We start from the raw sequence: 18,123 nt of genomic DNA, 5'->3' as shown, positions 1-18,123 counted from the left end.
TTCCCCGTTGTGTTTTGGTCACGGCGCTGTCAGAGGACTCAAGTCCAGCCCACAGGGGTGGGTGGCAGCCCCAGGAAGGTGCAGGGAGAAGGGGGGACAAACACGTCCCAAGTATCCCCCAAGCGGGCTGAGCCAAGAGTGGCTGACCCGGGGTTGACTGGTTGAATGTTCCCTGTGCCCTTTTGTGAGGCAGACCCTTGGCCAAGGTGAATTGTTTGTCCTGGCTTTCCAGATGTGGGTGGAGACTCAGGGAGGTAAGCGGTCCCCAGACACCCGAGTGCGGTCCACCTTATCTGAAGCCCTTTGGTGGTTTCCTTCTGCAGCAGAGGGTGGGCTGGGGGGTGGGGTAGTTCAGGGCTTCGGGGCTCAGACATTAGAATCTGTTCACTCTCACCCCAAATCCAGCCACTCTCACCTTTAAGGAATGCCTACCTGCAACAGCTTCCACTCTGGTCCCCTGTTTCCCCTACAGTCTAGTCTCTGCTCTTTCTAAAACACTTATCCCACACACACACACACACACACACACACACACACACACACACACACACACACACACACACACACACACACACACACACACACACACACACACTTTCTCTCTCTCTCTCCCCCTGTCTCTCTGTCCCTGGTCTCTTAGGATAAAGTTCTTAGCTCAGCCTCCAGGAGCCCACATCATCTGGCCCTGCTTTGCAGCGTCATCCCTGTCTACACTCTGACCCGGCCCGACTCCAGACTGAGCTGCTTCAGTGCCCGCGGCCCAGCACACCACTCAGCACTGCGCACAGGGCGTCCGCAGCCTGGACCACTGCACCTCCCGCTACCCCTCCACGCAGCCCCTCCGGCCGGGGGGCTGGGGTCCTAGGTGCTTAGCCTCTGGGTACCTCCTGATCCCTCCAGGATGAGATGGGCCTCTTCTGGGTTCCAAGGGCCTTGGTGCCTCATTGCACGTTGGTGGTGTTTTCCTATTGGTTCCTTTGTCTCCAGATAGACAGGGAGCCCCATGATGGCTGGGGATGCGTCTAGTTCACAGCTGTGCCCTCGGCCGGCCCTGGGCACTCAATGAGGTAGTGGTTGAGTGGACAGATGCTCGGACAGGTGGGAGGTGGGTAAGCCACCTCCCGGAGCGTGGTCTCCCCCAACCACCCACGAAGTGGGGGATGGTCACGGTGTCACTGTGGGGAACAAGCATGGGGGTGGGTAAGTACACACCCAGTGCAGCGCAGAGCTCGTGGATGGGCTGGGCTTTGGGGGAGGTGTTATTAACTACGGGCTAGAGCCACAAACCTGTGCGCTGGCACCTGTGACTGCAGCTGAAGGCTGGGGCAGAGCTAGCTCTGGGCTGAGTGGGCAGAGGTGGCCTGGAGATCAAACAGTAGACGGAGCTGTGGAGGGAGGGCAGGAAGGGTGGTGAGAGGGACCCCAGGTGGAGACGTGCAGAGCCCTCCTCCCTCTGCACCCCTGGAGCCCCACACCCCTGCCCATCTCCCTGCTGGTCCGCCCCGGAGCCTAGCAGACCCTCCCTCCTCCGAGCAGGTCACAGTTATTGGGATCGGCCCTGGCTCTACGTGAGAATCACCTGAGAGCTTTGAAATACCCCGATGCCCAGGCCTCACCCCAGACCAACGACATCAGACTCTGGGGGCGGAGCCTGGGCATAAGCATTCTATAACTCTCCCAGGAGGTTCCCTGTGCAGTCACGTTTGAGAAGCACTGTTTGAGGCGGTCCTCTGTAAAACTGGTTTGACCTCGAGATGCCTGTGTAACCCTGGGTTACTAGAGCTTGGGGAGGGTTGCTTGATGTAAAATCTCCCCTCCCTAACCTCCCTGCAACAAAAATCCACACCAGAAATAAGTAAGCACTTCTTAAAATGGTTCAATTAAAAAAGAAAAAGTAACACATGCATATGGCCCAGCCTTCAGGCAGCACAGATGCGTGCACATTCAAAGAAGCAGCGGCCCGACCCCAGCTTTCCCAGGGCCTGGCCCGCGGCGCTCTCTCGGCTCGCGGAGCTTCCTGGCACGCGGTGGCGTGAGGTACACCTGGCTTTCTCAGTCATCCCCCCTCAGAGCCCGGTTCTCTCTAATGCTGCGGAGGGCTCCGTGGACACGGACCAGCCCTGCCGACCTAGCTCCCCATCAGGTTTCAAATGGGCCGGCTTTGGCTGTCACAGGCAGTGTCACCAAAGAATCATGGAGTCTTTGGTCACCTGGACTATTCTCCCTGCAGGATGAACTCCTGCAACTGGAGTTCTTGGGTCTCAGAACAAGTGGCTTCACGAGGCTGATGGGGCACCTGGTTTTCTGTCATTCCAGAAGCTGTGGACGCCGGCGGCCCCGACCTTCGAGCTGCCCGCGTTGTACAGAACCGAGGACTATTTTCCTGTGGACGCCGGGAGGCAACGCGCCGAGCCCCCAGCTGCCAAAGGCTGTGAGCCCCGCGGTCCTGCCATCAGGGACGTCAGGAAGTGACATCTGTGTGCCGAGCAGATTGTTTTGTTTTGTTTTGTTTTGTTTTATTGTTGTGGATGCGTTTTCTGAATTTCCCCCCTTGCTTCACGTGGGCCCACAGGGTTTGGAGAAGCATTTAGAACCCATAGGTGGGCAGTGCCTCAGAGATGAGCTGGAGAAGGCCCTCTCCACCGGCGTTTGTCCTGCCTGGTGTTCTGGACGAGGTGGTCACCCTGGGGGACGGGCTGTGGGGCCTTGGATTTCCCTTTGCCTTGGAAGGGCTTTGCGCGGGAGTTGTGAGGGGCTCACGCGGTGCCCCCAGGGTGCGTGGCTCCAGGTCCATGCGTGTCGGCCGGTTTGTGTGAACCCCAGTGCCCACTGGCCCTGTGAACCGTCTCAATAAAGGTGTCCAGGTTGCCCGGGTGTAAATGTTTCCTTGATGGGTGCTCCTGCCACTGGCTCAGGCCTGATCCTCAGAATCTGCTTATTATGAAGCCCCTCGCCTGAGGGGAGGGTGCAGCTTTGGCCTTCAGATTCCCAGCAGAAGGCAGAGATCATTCAGATTACCTGGAGTCTTCCAAGGTGTGTTTGCTTTAATTTCTTCTCATGTAGATGAGTTTCCTGCTATTGTTCTGAAATGCTGGATTCGTCACTTCGTGATGGATATTTCTAGTTTGTGGAATCCTTCCCAGAGCCAAGAACACACACACACACACACACACCTGTATTGCAGACCAGCATTTGAATTTCAAGGAAATCTGACATCATGAATCAAGTGAGATAGTGGTAGCAAAGCAAAAAAAGAGTTGAGTCTTGACAATTTTGGAACAATTTTTTAAAAATTTTATTTATTTTTGGCTGCTTTGGGTATTTGTTGCTGTGCGTGGGCTTTCTCTAGTTGCGGCGAGCGGGGGCTCCTCTTCCATGCGGTGCGCGGGCTTCTCACTGCGGTGGCTTCTCTTGTTGCAGAGCATGGGCTCTAGGCGCGTGGGCTCAGTAGTTGCAGCACGCGGGCTCAGTAGTTGTGGCTCGCGGGCTCTAGAGCACAAGCTCAATAGTTGTGGCGCACGGGCTTAGGTGCTCCGCGGCATGTGGGATCTTCCCGGACCAGGGCTCAAACCCGTGTCCCCTGCATTGGCAGGCAGATTCTTAACCACTGCGCCACCAGGGCAGTCCCTTAGGACAATTTTTTGAACTAAAAGATATAAGTGAACCCCTTGTTTCAAGTACAGCCAGCGTTTTGTGGAGATAATTGTTGTAAACATAATTTTTTATTTAAAAATGTCAGGACGTTATTTTAAATTATTGAAGTAAAATTTACTTCATATGGAAAGGTGCACCTAAGTGTATAGGTCGCTGAATTTTCACACACTGAACGCATCTGCTTAACCCTCACCCTGATCTAGAAACACACAAGCATCATCAGCACCCAGAAGCCCCCTCGTGCTCCCTTCCAGCCAGTGCCCCACCCCCATCCAAGCTAACACTACCCTGACATCTCACAGCGCGGACGGTGCTGGTGTCGCCGGCTTCTGTATCTTGTAACTGGAGGCGGAGTGGCGTGTGTACACTCAGCGTGTCGGCTTTGTGCCTGGCTCCCCCGGCGGACACTGAGCCTGTGGCGGCATCCCAGTGGCTGCTGACCGTTCATTGTCATGGCCGTGTTGTATTGATAGGGACTGTTTTTAACGAAGGAAGCTTAGATCTTCCCCGTGCCCTGGTCTGCTCAGGGAGAGCAGAGATTCAATGGAATGTTCCTTTTTCAGACAAGTGGTGAGGACACCAATTTCTGGAAAACCGGGTATATGTTGATTGCTGAAGACGTCCAGGCTTCTTTCTCCTTCCAGAGGCCGAACCAAAGGTCCGGGAGAGGTGAACGGGATGTCACAGGATTAAACCACAGCAACGGAGGTGTCCTAAAGTAGAGACCACAGGACCGTGACTAAGAGCATATAGGCTGTGAGGTCAGCCTGCCTGGGTGGCGCCATCATCTCCTGCACATCTCAGCTGTGTGGCCCTGGGTTAGTTGCTTACCTTCTCTGAGACCAGCCTCAGTAAGATCTTCCACAGTAAGATACAGAGAGTAATGGCACCTGCCTGTTGGGGTGTACTGAGGAGGAAATGAGATGACCTGTGTCAGGGCCTGGCGATGGGCACTGGGTAACAGGTGGCTGTGATGGCGACCGGGCTGGGTGGGGGAAAGGCCCACTGTCCTGCGTTTCTCAGTTGGCTCGTGGCATCCAAGAGCCTCAGCAGTGAGTGGCTTAGGAACTGCCTTACATTTCAGCGTAAGAACGAGTCACGGGAGAGTGAGAGCTGCCAGAGTCCAGCTCGCATTCTCTGGTTTTGCTGTCCTGGGACTCTTTTGGGGACACCCTCCCACAAGGCAGCGAGGAGGGGTAAGGTTGTATGACAACATCTATGGGGAAAAGGTGACTAATGAGCTAGAATTGGCCTTTCCAAGTTTCCTGGAGTTGCAGTGCCAAACAATGAACTTTTAGGGACACTTGGAGACACTTAAGGGGAGGGAAAGCCAGGACACAGAGCCTGCCAGGAATTCCTGGCTTCAGTCCTCTGAGCTGCTGGTGCTCTGTCCTGGTGCCCGGTGACCTGACGGGCGTCCCCCTTCAGAGCAAGTGTCGGATGTGTCTCCTAGCAAGTCAGCGAAAGCCTTGGTGCTGACTTGAGAGGGTCAGACCCAAAGCCCACGGCAAGGGTCACTTTGCAGCCTATGAAAGGGTGATCATTTTCTTTCTCTTTTTCTTTCATTGGTGGCTGTTTCTGGACAGGGCTGCCAGGGTATAGGCCATTGCAAGTCTTCATAAGAGCAAGGCCCTTTGGTCGATCATTCCCACTTTCCCCGTGGATGTGAACTTCACGTCTGTTCAAAGCAAGAGGTTTCAAGACAGTGGCCCACAGGTTGGCAGAACTGTATGGTTTGCCCTGAACTGTTTTAAAATTGTTTTCATGTTGAGACAACTGGGTAACCATCTGGAAAAAATAAAGTGAGTTCCATACCTCATTCTGTACACCAGGAACGGTTCCAAAATTCCAAATGGATTAAGGAGGAGTTAAATGTGTAAAATGAATTTATAGAATAAGGAGGCAGAAACATTGGAGAGTCATAAAAAAAATCCAGAAGCCATAAAAGATGAAGAATTGGATTATATTAAAAAATTTAAAATCCTCTGCATGGCAAAAACAAACAAAATTCAACTGAAAAAAAAAAAAATCTTAAAACAGAACGACAAAATCCTAAGCAAATTCAAAAGACAAATGACCAAAAAAGACAAATGACAAACTGGGAAAATATATTTGCAGCTTGCATTACAAAGGGATAATCTCCCTAATATATAAACATCTCCTACAAATAAATAAGAGGAAAACCCCCAGAAAAATGGCAAAGGTTATGAATAGGTATTTCACAGAAAAGAGAATGCAAAAGGCATTTTAAAGATATGAAAATATACTCAACCTCAATCTGTAAGTATAAAGAATATTGAAATTAGTTTTCACTTATGCAGGCAAAAATAAAACGTTTTTGATGACACTGTTGGTGAAATTTTGAAGAAATGTGCATTCTCATACATTGGTGGTGGGACATGATTCTCATGGAGGTCCATGGGCAGTACCTATCAAAATTAGAAATGTATATACCCTTAGACCCCTAGGGCCCAATTCTGCCCCTAGGGATCTAGCCTCCCAATATACACACACAAGAGAAACAATAAATGCAAAAGTTTATTCACTGCTCATTGAAATAGCAAAAGATTGGAAAGAACCTAAGTATCCATCAATTAGGGATTGGTTCAGTTACAGTACCTCCATACATGCATGAATGGGTGGAATCCTATGAAGATGTAAAAATGGATTCAGAGTTCTTTATGACTTGGTATGGAGATATCACAAAAGCCAAAGTGGAGGAAAAGGTACCTGATACGCTACCATCTGTGTGAGAAAGAAAAGCATTCAAGTTCTCTGGGAGGATAAACAAATATTTGAGAATGGTGAATATCTGTTGTGGGTGAGAAGTGGACTTTCCATTTTATTTTAAACTTTTGATATTTTGGTGTTTCCCTATTCAAAAAATTCAATTAAAATCAGTTGCCAGCAATTAACAATCAGGACAGTTCACATTAAGAACTGGATTTCCAGCTTCTCTTCAAAAACTAAAATAAGGCAATATGGGGCTCATATTCTTGCAAGACAACAACGAGCCAAAGCTGAGTCCCTTTAGCAGGGCCGCGCTCTCCGGGTCTCTCTTGTATATAAGTTATCTCACTGATTTCGTTACTGCCTGGCCCCACAGGTATTTGCATTTGCAGAAGTCCTCAACAAAATAGCAGCAGACTGAATCCAGAAATATATAAAAAGGATTACACACCATGACCAAGCGGGCTCTCTCCTAGGAATGCAAGGTTGGTTTAACACCTTAAAATCAATCAGTGCAACACACTTGGATTAATAAAAGTAAAAAACCCCACATGGTCATCTCAAGAGATGCAGAAAAAAGCACTTGACAAAATCCAACGTCCATTCATGATAAAAGCTCTCCTTCTTGGGGTGGAGAGAGGAGTTCTCAGAGAAGAGGTTAGAAGCTAGGCAGACACCCCCAAAGGGGTCTTGTTCCAGGATTGCCAGTTCTCTCGAGATGACCTGTTGACCCAGGCACCTGGAGGCATCAAGGCATTTCCTTCCCACCTTAAAGCAAAATCCTGCTTTGTCTTTTTTTTTTTTTAATAAATTTATTTATTTCATTTATTTTTATTTTTGGCTGTGTTGGGTCTCCGTCACTGTGCGTGGGCTTTCTCTGGTGGCGAGCGGGGGCTCCTCTTCCATGCGGTGCGCGGGCTTCTCATTGCAGTGGCTTCTCTTGTTGTGGAGCATGGGCTCTAGGTGCGCGGGCTTCAGTAGTTGCAGCATGCAGGCTCAGTAGTTGTGGCTCGCGGGCTCTAGAGCGCAGGCTCAGTAGTTGTGGCGCACGGGCTTAGTTGCTCCGTGGCATGTGAGATCTTCCCGGACCAGGGCTCGAACCCGTGTCCCCTGCATTGGCAGGCGGATTCTTAACCACTGCGCCACCAGGGAAGCCCCCCCGCTTTGTCTTATGGTCAAGAGCACAACCATCTTTGGGTTTGAAAGAATTCAAAGCAATTCTGACTCGGAGCAGCTGTCACAGAATTTCCTCTGTGAGGCCTGTGTGCTCGCTGTAGATTTAAGAGCATCAAAATTCTTATCGGTAAGCACCAGCTGGATGCATTTTAGGCTTGCAAGCAGCTGGGGAAGGGCAGTGGTCTGAGGCTTATTTCTGCCGTCTTTGCGGGGACTTCCGGCGAGTGTGCTTTGCTCGCTGCCTGGGCTGCTGAGGTGGAGGAAGGAGTGCGGAGCCGACTGCAGCGGGCAGGTGTACCTGGTCTGGATAATCACGTGATTCCCTCAGAGACCCAAACCAGGCAAGCCTGACTCTGCTGGAGGTCGGCCCCTCAACCGGAAGGACTTTCTCATTGGGTCTTCCAGGGAGCAGTTCCGTCATAAATGTAGCATTCAGCGTTTCGCCAGCAAGGCTCTTCTGGGAGAGCCACGCCCGAGGCGCAGGAGAGGGAGGAGACCTGGGGGAGCGCCCTGGACAATGAGGTTTGTGCTTTTCTTTTGTTGGCACCAGGACTGGGAGTGTTTGCAGCGGTGACCCCGCCAGGGTGACCCGTGTAGGCCCGCCGTCTCATCATTGCTCCTGGGGAACCGGCGAGACATCAGGGCATTAGCTTACACGTGTAACTGTTTTCTACACACAAGTTGCGTCTCTGGGTGTAGAGATGGGGGTTCTTAGGCTGTCCGGCAAGTGCGTGTTTGTTGAATGGAGAGAAATAGAATAAATGGTCTTAAACAGGAGACCACTGGTAGCAAATACATGAATCAGGGGAAGGCTCACGCTGTAGCCTTGGTCCCTTGCGTCTTTAGAACGGTGGTTCTCAGGTTTGCCTGGGAACCACATTGGAGTCAGCTGGGCCACAGCTCAGACCAATTGCATCAGAATCTCTGGGGGAGGGTCCCCAGCATCTCTAAGTGTTAAAAATCCGCAGGTGATTTCAAGATGCAGCCAGGTCTGGGAATCCGTGCTTTGGAAGTATAGCAGTTAAGAGATTTTTCAAGGAGGTTTCCTTTGAAGAGTGTGGAGGCCCCAGTATCCGTCTGACACCCTCCTGAGTGTAGTGGGTAGAATCGGGCTTGAGTTGGTTTCTGGTTTGGGTTGAATTGATTCCACCCTAGCTCCAGAGATTGGTATTGCCTGATCTAAGCCCATCGAGGTAATCCTAGCTCACAGTGACTCACCGAGGCTTAGGTCTGGCCTAAGCCTACCAGCCACAGAAACTGGTTCTGGAGTGGTCCAATTAGCTCCAAGTTCAGGACTCTCCCTCTGTGGTAAGGGAGGGGAAACCCTCTCTCAGGGCAGGTGAATGGGAAGCAACACGAACACCAGGGTCCCTGCTTAGGATGAAGGTGACCGTGTGGGTGGCAGGACGGAAGCACAGAGGACCTGACACCCTGCTGACATCACTGAGCAGCCCGCCCTCCTCGGCCACAGCTGTTACCTGTGTGTCCCCTTTATTAAGCCCAATCTGAGTTGGAGTTCCCGCTACTGCCAGTGAGAGCCCTATTTCATAAAAAGGAGTCTAAAGCCAGGTAAGAAGAGCTGGGTAATGACTGGGCAAAGGCTTCCCTGCGAAGCACTCTGAACCAGAGCCATGTCTTGACAAATGGTTTTGGTGCCACCTGGCATGCATCAGGTAACACGAGTCCATGGAGACACATCCAATTCTTCCAGTCTCGTCTGGGCCAAGGAAAAAGTCTCATCTTGGTGCTAGTGTGCCCTGGACCCCTCTGATTTTCCTTTTTATCAAACAGAGCAAGTCTCAGGCTCACAGCCATCAGCAAGCAATGACAGGTGGCACATTTTTAGTCTAACGTTTTGTCTTGTATGTGTTTTCAGGGATGCCTTCATTAATGGCAAATTATGCTGGTTGTCCTTTTTGTGTAGAGATACAGTTTTCCCTTTCAAAAAGGGGAGTTGAAACATACTAAGTATGTAAAGCAGCTGTTAGGCAGATGTGGCAAAAGTGACAAAGATGGCAGTGTGAACGAGTATAGTTTGGGAAACGCTGTGCCAGGGAAACTGTGATGTGTTGGTTTAGAAACCGGGTCTCACACGTCTTTGCATTCATAGCAGGGAAAGCCTTTCCTAAGAGGGTAGTCTTCAGCCAAGATCAAGGCTGGATGGTGTGGCTGGGAATTCCAGGGGCTGTGGACTCAGATATCCTGGGTCCAAGTCAGCATCTCCCCTCTGCCAGCTGGAATCTTGGGACAAGTTGGCTTCTCTGAAACTTCATGTCCTGAAACCCGAAACCTAGTACTAATACTCCCTTTAGAGGACTTTTTTTTTTTTTGGGTGGGGGGGTGGTTTAGGGAATTGGGGCAGGACCGTTTTGAGGACTCAAATTATCTTGGAATCTAATGCCCTACAACTAGTCCCAGAACACTTCTGTGATGTTTGGAAAGTTCTTGAGTAAATATGTACTTAGGATGTGTGCTGAGCTGCTCCAGGCATTTTCAGGAACAGTGTTGAACTCCTAGGGAAGGTGTAATCTCACCCCTGGCCTGGAGGTCCCCTCCTTGGAGGGCTCTGTGTTTAAGCCTCTCTCGGAGTCCTCTTCCCGGGGAAGCCCGTAGAGCTGTGCCAGCAGTTGCAGCCACCAGCAAGTCGTGCAGTGATCTTTTCGCCAATGGTCCCCAAGGCAAGATCTTTTAATTTTTAGATTCCCAGACGGCTGCCCCACGTACACAGCTGTCACATTCTGCTCCAATCTAGATGGCAGCCAATACGGCACTGACATCAAATGCATTGGAAAAGCCCTTTTCTTTCTAGCCTCTTGCTCCATCAGTTTCCACAAGTTGAACAATTTGCTTATTAGGCTATCCATTTTGCTTCACTTGGTAATAAGACACTCATAAAGGTACAGCAAGATTTTTATTGCAAAAACCAGTTTAGGTGTAAATGGCCTTGCACCTTTCTAAGGTATACTGATAACATTGTACATATGCTGGAAAAAACCACAGAGAATGTGTCCTGGAAATGACTATGGACCTTCCCTCCTGTGTCCTCTTAGCTGGAGCACTTTGAAATCATGACTTAAGGATTTTCAGGATATATGCAGTTTTTGCCTTATATGCCAATTTTTGAACACAACTCCATTAAGCTGTAATTCCACTAGGATTTAAGTTATAGTGAATGTTAAAGTTAATTTTTTAAAGTGGAGTAAGTTGATGGGAAGTAGCAGGATGCAAAGAATTACCAAATGGTGACCCTCCTTCGGTGCAAGTTTGGATCCGTTTTTGAGCTAGCCTTCTAGTAGTAGTTGGCAGAAAACACCTTTTTTTTCTAACTTGCCTGTCTAGTTTCTCTCAGCCGAGTCTTTCCCTAGACCACGTACGTCATGGCGGCCAGTTAATAACTGGTATGTTGGAACGCATTTCAGAATAGTGAGAGCAGCCTCTTCCTTTTGTTTCCAGTCCTCGGGGGGTTTAGGAGTTTGAAATGTTCCTACATGACACTTCGGTGAAACATGCCTGCAACTGGTGCCAGGCCAGTGAGCTACAGGGTGGGTTGGCAGTTAAGGGTCACAATGGGTTGAATAGATCATTGCCTAAGGGAGGGGTAGAAGGCTGAGCGGCTGCTCTGTGGAATCCGGACTCAGTATGCTCTACCTAACCTCGCTGGTGAAAAGTAGATTTTTCCATCACTCAAGCTAAGTGGTTCTCAAGCTCGCGTGGCACAGAATCACCTAGAGATGATTTGGGAGCCCCATCTCAAGGTTTGGGTGCTGGTGGTCCACAACGTGGGGAACCACCCCTCTATATGGCAGTACTCACTTGGCAAAAGCAAGTTGAATGGCTCCCAGGGAAGTGTTTCGGGCGGGGCATTCCCAGCCTTTGATAGATCGTTTTCAAATCTGGCACTTTGTTCCCTCCTGAAGTACTGTGCGTCTTCACAAGTGGGTAGGCATTTCGAGTAGACAGAAACACAGCCACAGGGGAGAAAAGGAGGCAGATCCTTTTTTACTTGGAATTTAAGAGGGGACAAAGAGCTATTTGCTGAAGACCCTGCACTGCTCAATGACAAGGGACCAAAGATGGGACAAGAAAATGCTTCAACGTGCTGAAAAGGGAGAGAAACCATAGTGCTACTCAGTCTGAGTCTGGAACTCATGGCCACAGTAAATTTAAAGGGCAAAAAGTTCTCTGGAATTCTGTTTTTCCTTGTTAAAAAGCAAATCTACAGGATTATTCAATCGTTATAGACCTTCTCTAATTAGAAGATGGCAGAATGCCAGTTTTTATTTCCAGATTATTCCAAAAGCAAACAGTAGCAACAGCATTTTTTAAAAATGGCTTTTATTGAGACACTTTTAGGGCTTCTGCAACATTTCTACTTGGAAATCTTTATTTCCAGTTCTTAGGTGGCTAAACTCTTTTCCACATGCCAACAAGGCCCACTCACACCACCTCAGCAAGGAGGCATACTCGTCTTTGTTCAAATGTCCAACCTGGAACGTCCCCCCACCCCGCCCCACTATTTTGCACAAGTCTCACTAGTACTCCATGTAGGACTCTAAGCCCAGGCTAAATTCTTCCTACCTTTTAATTAGGCAGACTAATTTCAAAACAAATGTGAGATGGCTTAAATGCAGCTGGTATTACTGTCCTTAAGGGAAAGAGACCTTCTCAATCTGTAGCATCTTAACTTGGGGACATCCTGTCCTAAATGGTGTCCACAGGATTTATAAGCTGTATAATGGATTTAGAGTAGCTCCACGCCAGCCCCGAACACCCTAAAGGGTCTAGTCTATTTTTGTGCTTTCTCCTGTATTGTTTTTGAGAGGCACGACTTTACATCTTACGGGAACGTTGGTCAAAACCTTTATTCCTGGGTAGCAAAAGCATTAACAAGATGAACCCTCTGGGAAAAGTCTCAGAAATCATGGAAACTAGCCACTTCAGAACTCTTCAGGCCAGTGTCCCTGGGAGGTGACTGACCAGCCTCTGCATGGATTGCAGCATCCATCCCATCACTGTCCTAACTGCCAAAAACATCGGCCTAATTCTGCCTCTTTGTAACTTTCTGTTCTTTAGTACGGGGTTGCTCTTGGAAATCCATGCACAGTAAACGCACCATACCAGCTCCTTGCATCTTGACAGCCCTCCAAACGTGTCATCTCCGAAGCCTTTTTCTTAACGGCAAGATGGTCCAGAGAGTTATAACAAAAGCAGAGAGAAGTTGACTATTTAGTACAATTGTTCCCATTATAAGGTGAAAACTAACATTTACTTCATTTAGACAAAAGAACACCAGGGCATTAAGATTCTGCTTGCAAATGAATGCTAACTTATGTTTACATCCTTTTATCATCGAGACATTTACATATATAAGCAGGCTCTGCTCCTCAACAAAAGGGGAACTGAAAAAACTCGAGGATGTTTATTTTAGCCAGTAAAAAGAGAAAAAGACAAAAACCAAACCAAAGAATTTGCAACAGGTGCCTTGAGAGAAAGCATTCTTTATGCCAACGGCAAATCTTGGTCTTCCACAAGTTTCCTCAGTGGCTGTACCTCCATCTCTGATGAAAGAGAGCCATGGCATCAACTGGCACAAGACATAATGGACACACAGGACTGTAATGTGTAATAAAGCAAATATTTACATTAAGCACAATACAGCAATTTATTTAGATGCTTAAAATGAATACAAAGGGAAATAAAGATCACAAAATTATACATACTACAACAGTGTGTCATATATTAGATGGTATAAATGACTACACCAGGGTGGTGTTTAACTAAAGATAAAACTAAATATCCAAAAGGCAGCAGTCATTGGTTTGCTGCTTCAACACAACACACTTTCATACAGATCTAAAAGGTGTCAAAATTAGTAGCTGCAAAGTCAATTCTTGCATGTGATTTTAGCTTAAAAGATTTCAGAAAACATCTGAAATACCAGTTTTTGTTTTTGTCAGCTGTAATGTCAAGGATATTCAGAACAAGAAAAATTCTATAATACAAGAGAGTCCAGATATATATCTTATGTGGCTGGCCTCTGTTGCGAGATTGTACAAGGTTATGTGCAAAAACTAAGTCTGTCCCGAAGTCCACACTAGCGTAGTTTCAGGCTTTTGCTAGGTCAACTAGATACAGCGCTTATTAACACAGCAAGGGCAACACTAAAAAAAGAAACAAATCTATGATGGGTACACAATAACAATATCATAAGCATCACTTGAATAGGTCTAAAAGACTGTACAAATATACATTTCAACTATTCAGAATGAATACATGAAAAAAAATCAATTTCCCCAAAGTCTACTATACACATTGGACTGGTAGCTTGTACGTTGGCCCTACACTACCGTTTGAATCAAGAGAACGCTTCTCAAGGACATCCAACCAAACATTTTACAGAGGGAAAGACATGTTGAGAAGGCAGATAAACCTCTGCTTTTTCTCATGTGCGTTCATGAGCCCCCAACTTACTGGTTTTTCACATTTAGTTACTGTGCCTGTCACAGCACGTTCTAAAGCAAGATCAGCCAATCATGTGTCATAGACTTAGAAATAACCACTTGGATCAGAGTGGCCACATGTCCCCACAGCCTGATGACCCAGCACTCAAAAGGCAGTACCAGTTAGAATACAGCTTTGCAGTCATACTGAAAGGAGAACAGAGTTCCAGGCTGCAGCATTTGTCACCAATGCCAGAGAACCTGGCCCTTAAGCCTGTTGGCTGCTCAGTTTAACTCCGGTCAAGCTGCCGTGCATCGGCTCAGCTACTCCATCAGTCATGTTGTCAAACTGCTCCCCATCCTCACTGTCAATTGTGCTATTCTGCCACTCAATCTGTGGGTTGGATAAGCGCTCATCATTTTCAGTTGCATTCTTCCATTGTGACTGGTCCTTGGACCAAAACCCTTCAACTTTTCCATAGGAACTATTCTTCCATTTCAACTGCTCTCTGTCACCTTGCATGGTAGCCTTTTTTTTGGCAGCTGGCTTACTGCTCCTTGCATCTTCACTCTGGGAAGACTCATCGGACCAGGTTCCTGTTTTCATCTCACATGTGTTGTCCTCGAAGTCTGACACTTGTTGGGAACCAGGGCCGCTCTCAGATGGAGAAGCACCATCTTTCCACTCGACAACATCATCTTGGTCCACCTCACTATCAGAGGCGTCATGCATTAGTTTGGTTGGTTCCTCAGTCAAATGAATAGTTTCATATTTTGAACCATCCTCCTCTTTTTGGTCTAGCTTCTCAGACTCTAAAGCATCCTCAGAAATTACCTTCTGTATGTGTTCCTCTGGGTTATCATTAGGGATTTTAGGCTCAACTTCAAAAACAGGGTCAAAAGGGCTATCACTTCCATTGGATTCTTCTTCCAAATTTTCAAAACTGTCTGAGGAACTGTCATCTTCCTTCCCAAGGTTGAGCTTTTTGTCAGCAGTTTTACTAGCATTGACTCTGGAATCCTTCTCATCATGATTTTCAAATAGCCACTCAGCATCAAAATCCATCTCATGCTTAACTTTGTTTAATTCTTTCATGTTGAAGCCCAGTAACACACCAGGCTTATACTTTTCACAGTCTCGGACACACTTCTTCCTCTTGTTACTAAAATGGGAAGCAATGTCACTCTTCCACAACCATAAACTGGCCGCCAGCTTCTCAATTTCTCTCCTGGTGGGATAGGGCTGCTTGTTGAAGTACTTTGTCAGGAAGCTTTTCCTGGCTTCATAGGAATCATCTTCATGACCCTTGGGGTCCAAGGCTAAAACAACAGGCTCCTCAGGCTTCTCTTCAAAGAAGCTGGGCGGATCGCTATCATCATCTAACTTTCGCTTTTTCAGCAAGGGAAATTCCATTTGCTCGTAAGTGCGCTTCACAGGTGCCAGGCCTGGTGACTGGTTAAGCCGAGAGGGTGCATTTGTCTTATCTTGGCCATTCTGGGTCTTTCCGACACCCCTGCAGTGGACCAGATGCAGAGTGATAGTCGAGGCGGTCATGTTGCTGGTATACACGCCAAGGCAGTGGATGCATTTGTAGGTGAGCTTTTTCTCCACTGGGTGAACCGTCTGAATAACTTGGTGCCTCTCTCTTAAGTGATGTGCAAGTGCATCAGATATGGGTCCTTTTAGGATTGAAAAGCAAAGAGGGCAAAGGGTTTTCCCGACATCCTTTTTATAGGGCACTGCAGCTTGAGGTGAACTTTTAACAGGGATATCTGCCTTTTCCTGAACTTTTGGCTGTGGCTTTGGAGGGACTGGAGGGTTGTTTTGGGCATGGTAAGCAACAGATTCAGCAGGGGCATCCCTCAGGTTGTACGTAGTTACAAGGAGATGGATGTTAGTGTGACTGCCCTGCTGCAATGTCAAATCAAAACTCAGAGTAGAGTCTGTTTTAGGTCCCATCTCTTCGTCAATGTGAACCATCCGCATGTGTGCCGCCATCTTTTCCACATCATTGAAAGTTGAACGGCAATATGGACAAGACAGACCATGAATTAACATATGGTTGAGCAGAGTGTCTGTGGGCAAATAGCGATTACAGTAGAGGCATTTGCTAGTAAAATTGTGTATTTTCATAATGTAGTTGGCTACTGCTGGGACTTTCTCAGCTTTATGTTCTTTTTCGAAGTGCACACTATAGACATTTTCAGGAAAAAGCTCATTACAGATTGTACATATTTTCCACTTCTGAGTTGAGGAAGTATTGGGTGGGGGAGGGCCAGTGGCAGCTGCAGTAGGTTTGGAACTGGACTGACCTAATACTCTGGATGCCTGTGACTGGGAGAGGGAAGGAGACTTTAACTGGCCCGATGAGAGAGACGAAGCATTTGGAGACTGCAGCGAGTATCTTGCTGGTGCCTGGGTCCTCTGCTCTGACCCAAGTCCGTAAGATCTTCCATTTCCACTTGGAAGTAACTGCTTCACAGACTGAGACTGTTGAGGGATGGAAACTGGTGCGTTGCCACCTAGACCCAGTCTCATTGACTGACCAACGCCATAGCCCTGGCCTACAGATTTGACTCCATAGTTGTTCTGCTGTAGGTGAACATTAGACATCATGTTGACTCCTGTAGAATTTAAGTTAGGCTTTGGTATTGAGAGTCGATTCACCATCTGCTGTGATGGTAAAGACCGGACGTTTCCAGAAGCGAGGGAACCAATTCTTGATTGGAGTCCCATGCCCTTCTTGTCTTGAGGTTTGGGAGCAATCAGCATCAAGGGTTTGGATCGGGGAACCACCACATTTGTGTGCCCAATCATGGCAGTGACCTGATAGCCTATGCGTTCATGGTCTTCAATGACATGCTGTACCAAAGCTTCGTAGGACTTTGGCATGAAAAGGCATCGCTTGCAGTGAATACTACTTTCTTCCCGGGCATTTGTGCCTAAGGGGACTGCACCATTGAGTGATTTTTCTCCTGCCTTTGCTATGTAAGGTGCTGCCACATGCTGAAAATGTTCCCTGTAAATGTGCTTCCTAACTATTTCATAAAGAGGATCTCGGTAAGTGCACTTCTTACAGTAATAAACAGCTTGCTCTACACTGTCAGCCTGCTTAGGTTTAAGGCCATCGCTTTTGCTTTTATCTTTGAAAGTGCTGAGGCTGCTACTTGGTGCGCTGGCGTTTGGAGCATGAAATATTTTAATGTGTGTTTCCAAAGTCTTTTTGTCTGCATTGAAGGTACAGTAGGGGCAATTAAGGAGAATCCTATTTTCAAAGTCTTCACTATGGACATTCCGGAAATGACTTTTGTAGGCAGAGAAAAATTTTGAAGAAAATGGGCAAGCACTGCAGCAAAAAGGTTTTGTCCGATAGTCCTAAAGAAAAGACAAAAACTGGAATCAGAATGCCACTTCAGATAAGCAGTAACAGGTTTTAGGCTTTTTTCCCCCAGACAGTCCTTTAAGAGACATAATGCTATTTTTAGAACTGAAACTCTATAATGCACTGAGATTTGAGTATCATTTTTTTCCTTTTGCAAAATGCAAAATAAATTTATAAAATATTCAAATGAGAAAGCTGTTTTAAACTAAACACTTGTTTCGGCATCACAGTGTAAATAAAAACTCCATTCAAAGTTCTTCCTCAGTGTTTTTAGAAAAGACCAGAGTCACATTCGCTCATTGGTTTTAGAGAAACCAAAGACAAATGGCTTCAAGAGAAACGTTTTAGTTAGAAAGGATAAGAATAAGCTAGCTGAAATCACTACAATTACTCTGTGAATTGGTAAGTTGCTGAAGGCTTCAGATTCACTATATAGTAAAACTCAGGGCCCAGAGTGTTGTAGTGCAATTAGGCAATATAATATAAAGACACACCTTTGATCCTCCCCATCATGGAAAAATTTTCATAGAAAAAAAGGCTCATCTTCAAAAAATCTCAAACATTTCCCCCCTCTGATCAAAGCAGAGTATAGTATTCAGGTTTCACTGAGATCAAAAAACTAATGATTTGAAAAGTCGGCTTTCTTCTACAAGCCATGCTGTTCCTTCTTAAGCAAGAGCTGCTTCAAAAGAAGTAATGAAGTGACAGCTGCTTTGATTCAAATTAAGAAATTAAATAAA

General features: G+C 47.3%; 2 protein-coding genes across 8 annotated transcripts in view; one reads left to right on the top strand and one right to left on the bottom strand.

Annotated features, from left to right (window-relative positions):
• The window catches only part of BCAS4 (breast carcinoma amplified sequence 4), a 60,325-nt gene extending 57,457 nt beyond the window's left edge, over positions 1 to 2,868 (top strand). For 3 of the 4 annotated variants that reach the window (XM_082362741.1, XM_082362738.1, XM_082362740.1), the window contains one exon: positions 2,317 to 2,868. In XM_082362741.1, the coding sequence (XP_082218867.1) occupies positions 2,317 to 2,472 (156 nt within the window). In that variant the 3' untranslated portion in view covers positions 2,473 to 2,868. The remainder of the gene's footprint in view (positions 1 to 2,316) is intronic. The other variant, XM_082362739.1, reaches the window with a different exon arrangement.
• A 10,329-nt stretch (positions 2,869 to 13,197) lies between these two features.
• ADNP (activity dependent neuroprotector homeobox) overlaps positions 13,198 to 18,123 on the bottom strand; it is a 29,594-nt gene continuing 24,668 nt past the window's right edge. For all 4 annotated transcript variants that reach the window (XM_082362689.1, XM_082362690.1, XM_082362688.1 and 1 more), the window contains one exon: positions 13,198 to 17,376. In XM_082362689.1, the coding sequence (XP_082218815.1) occupies positions 14,269 to 17,376 (3,108 nt within the window). In that variant the 3' untranslated portion in view covers positions 13,198 to 14,268. The remainder of the gene's footprint in view (positions 17,377 to 18,123) is intronic.

Source organism: Balaenoptera borealis (genome assembly GCF_965194805.1).
Source record: "Balaenoptera borealis genome assembly, chromosome: 16".
NCBI classification, from domain to species: Eukaryota; Metazoa; Chordata; class Mammalia; order Artiodactyla; family Balaenopteridae; genus Balaenoptera; species Balaenoptera borealis.
Note: the sequence above shows the minus strand (reverse complement) of the source record. Positions and strands in the feature narration are given on the sequence as shown.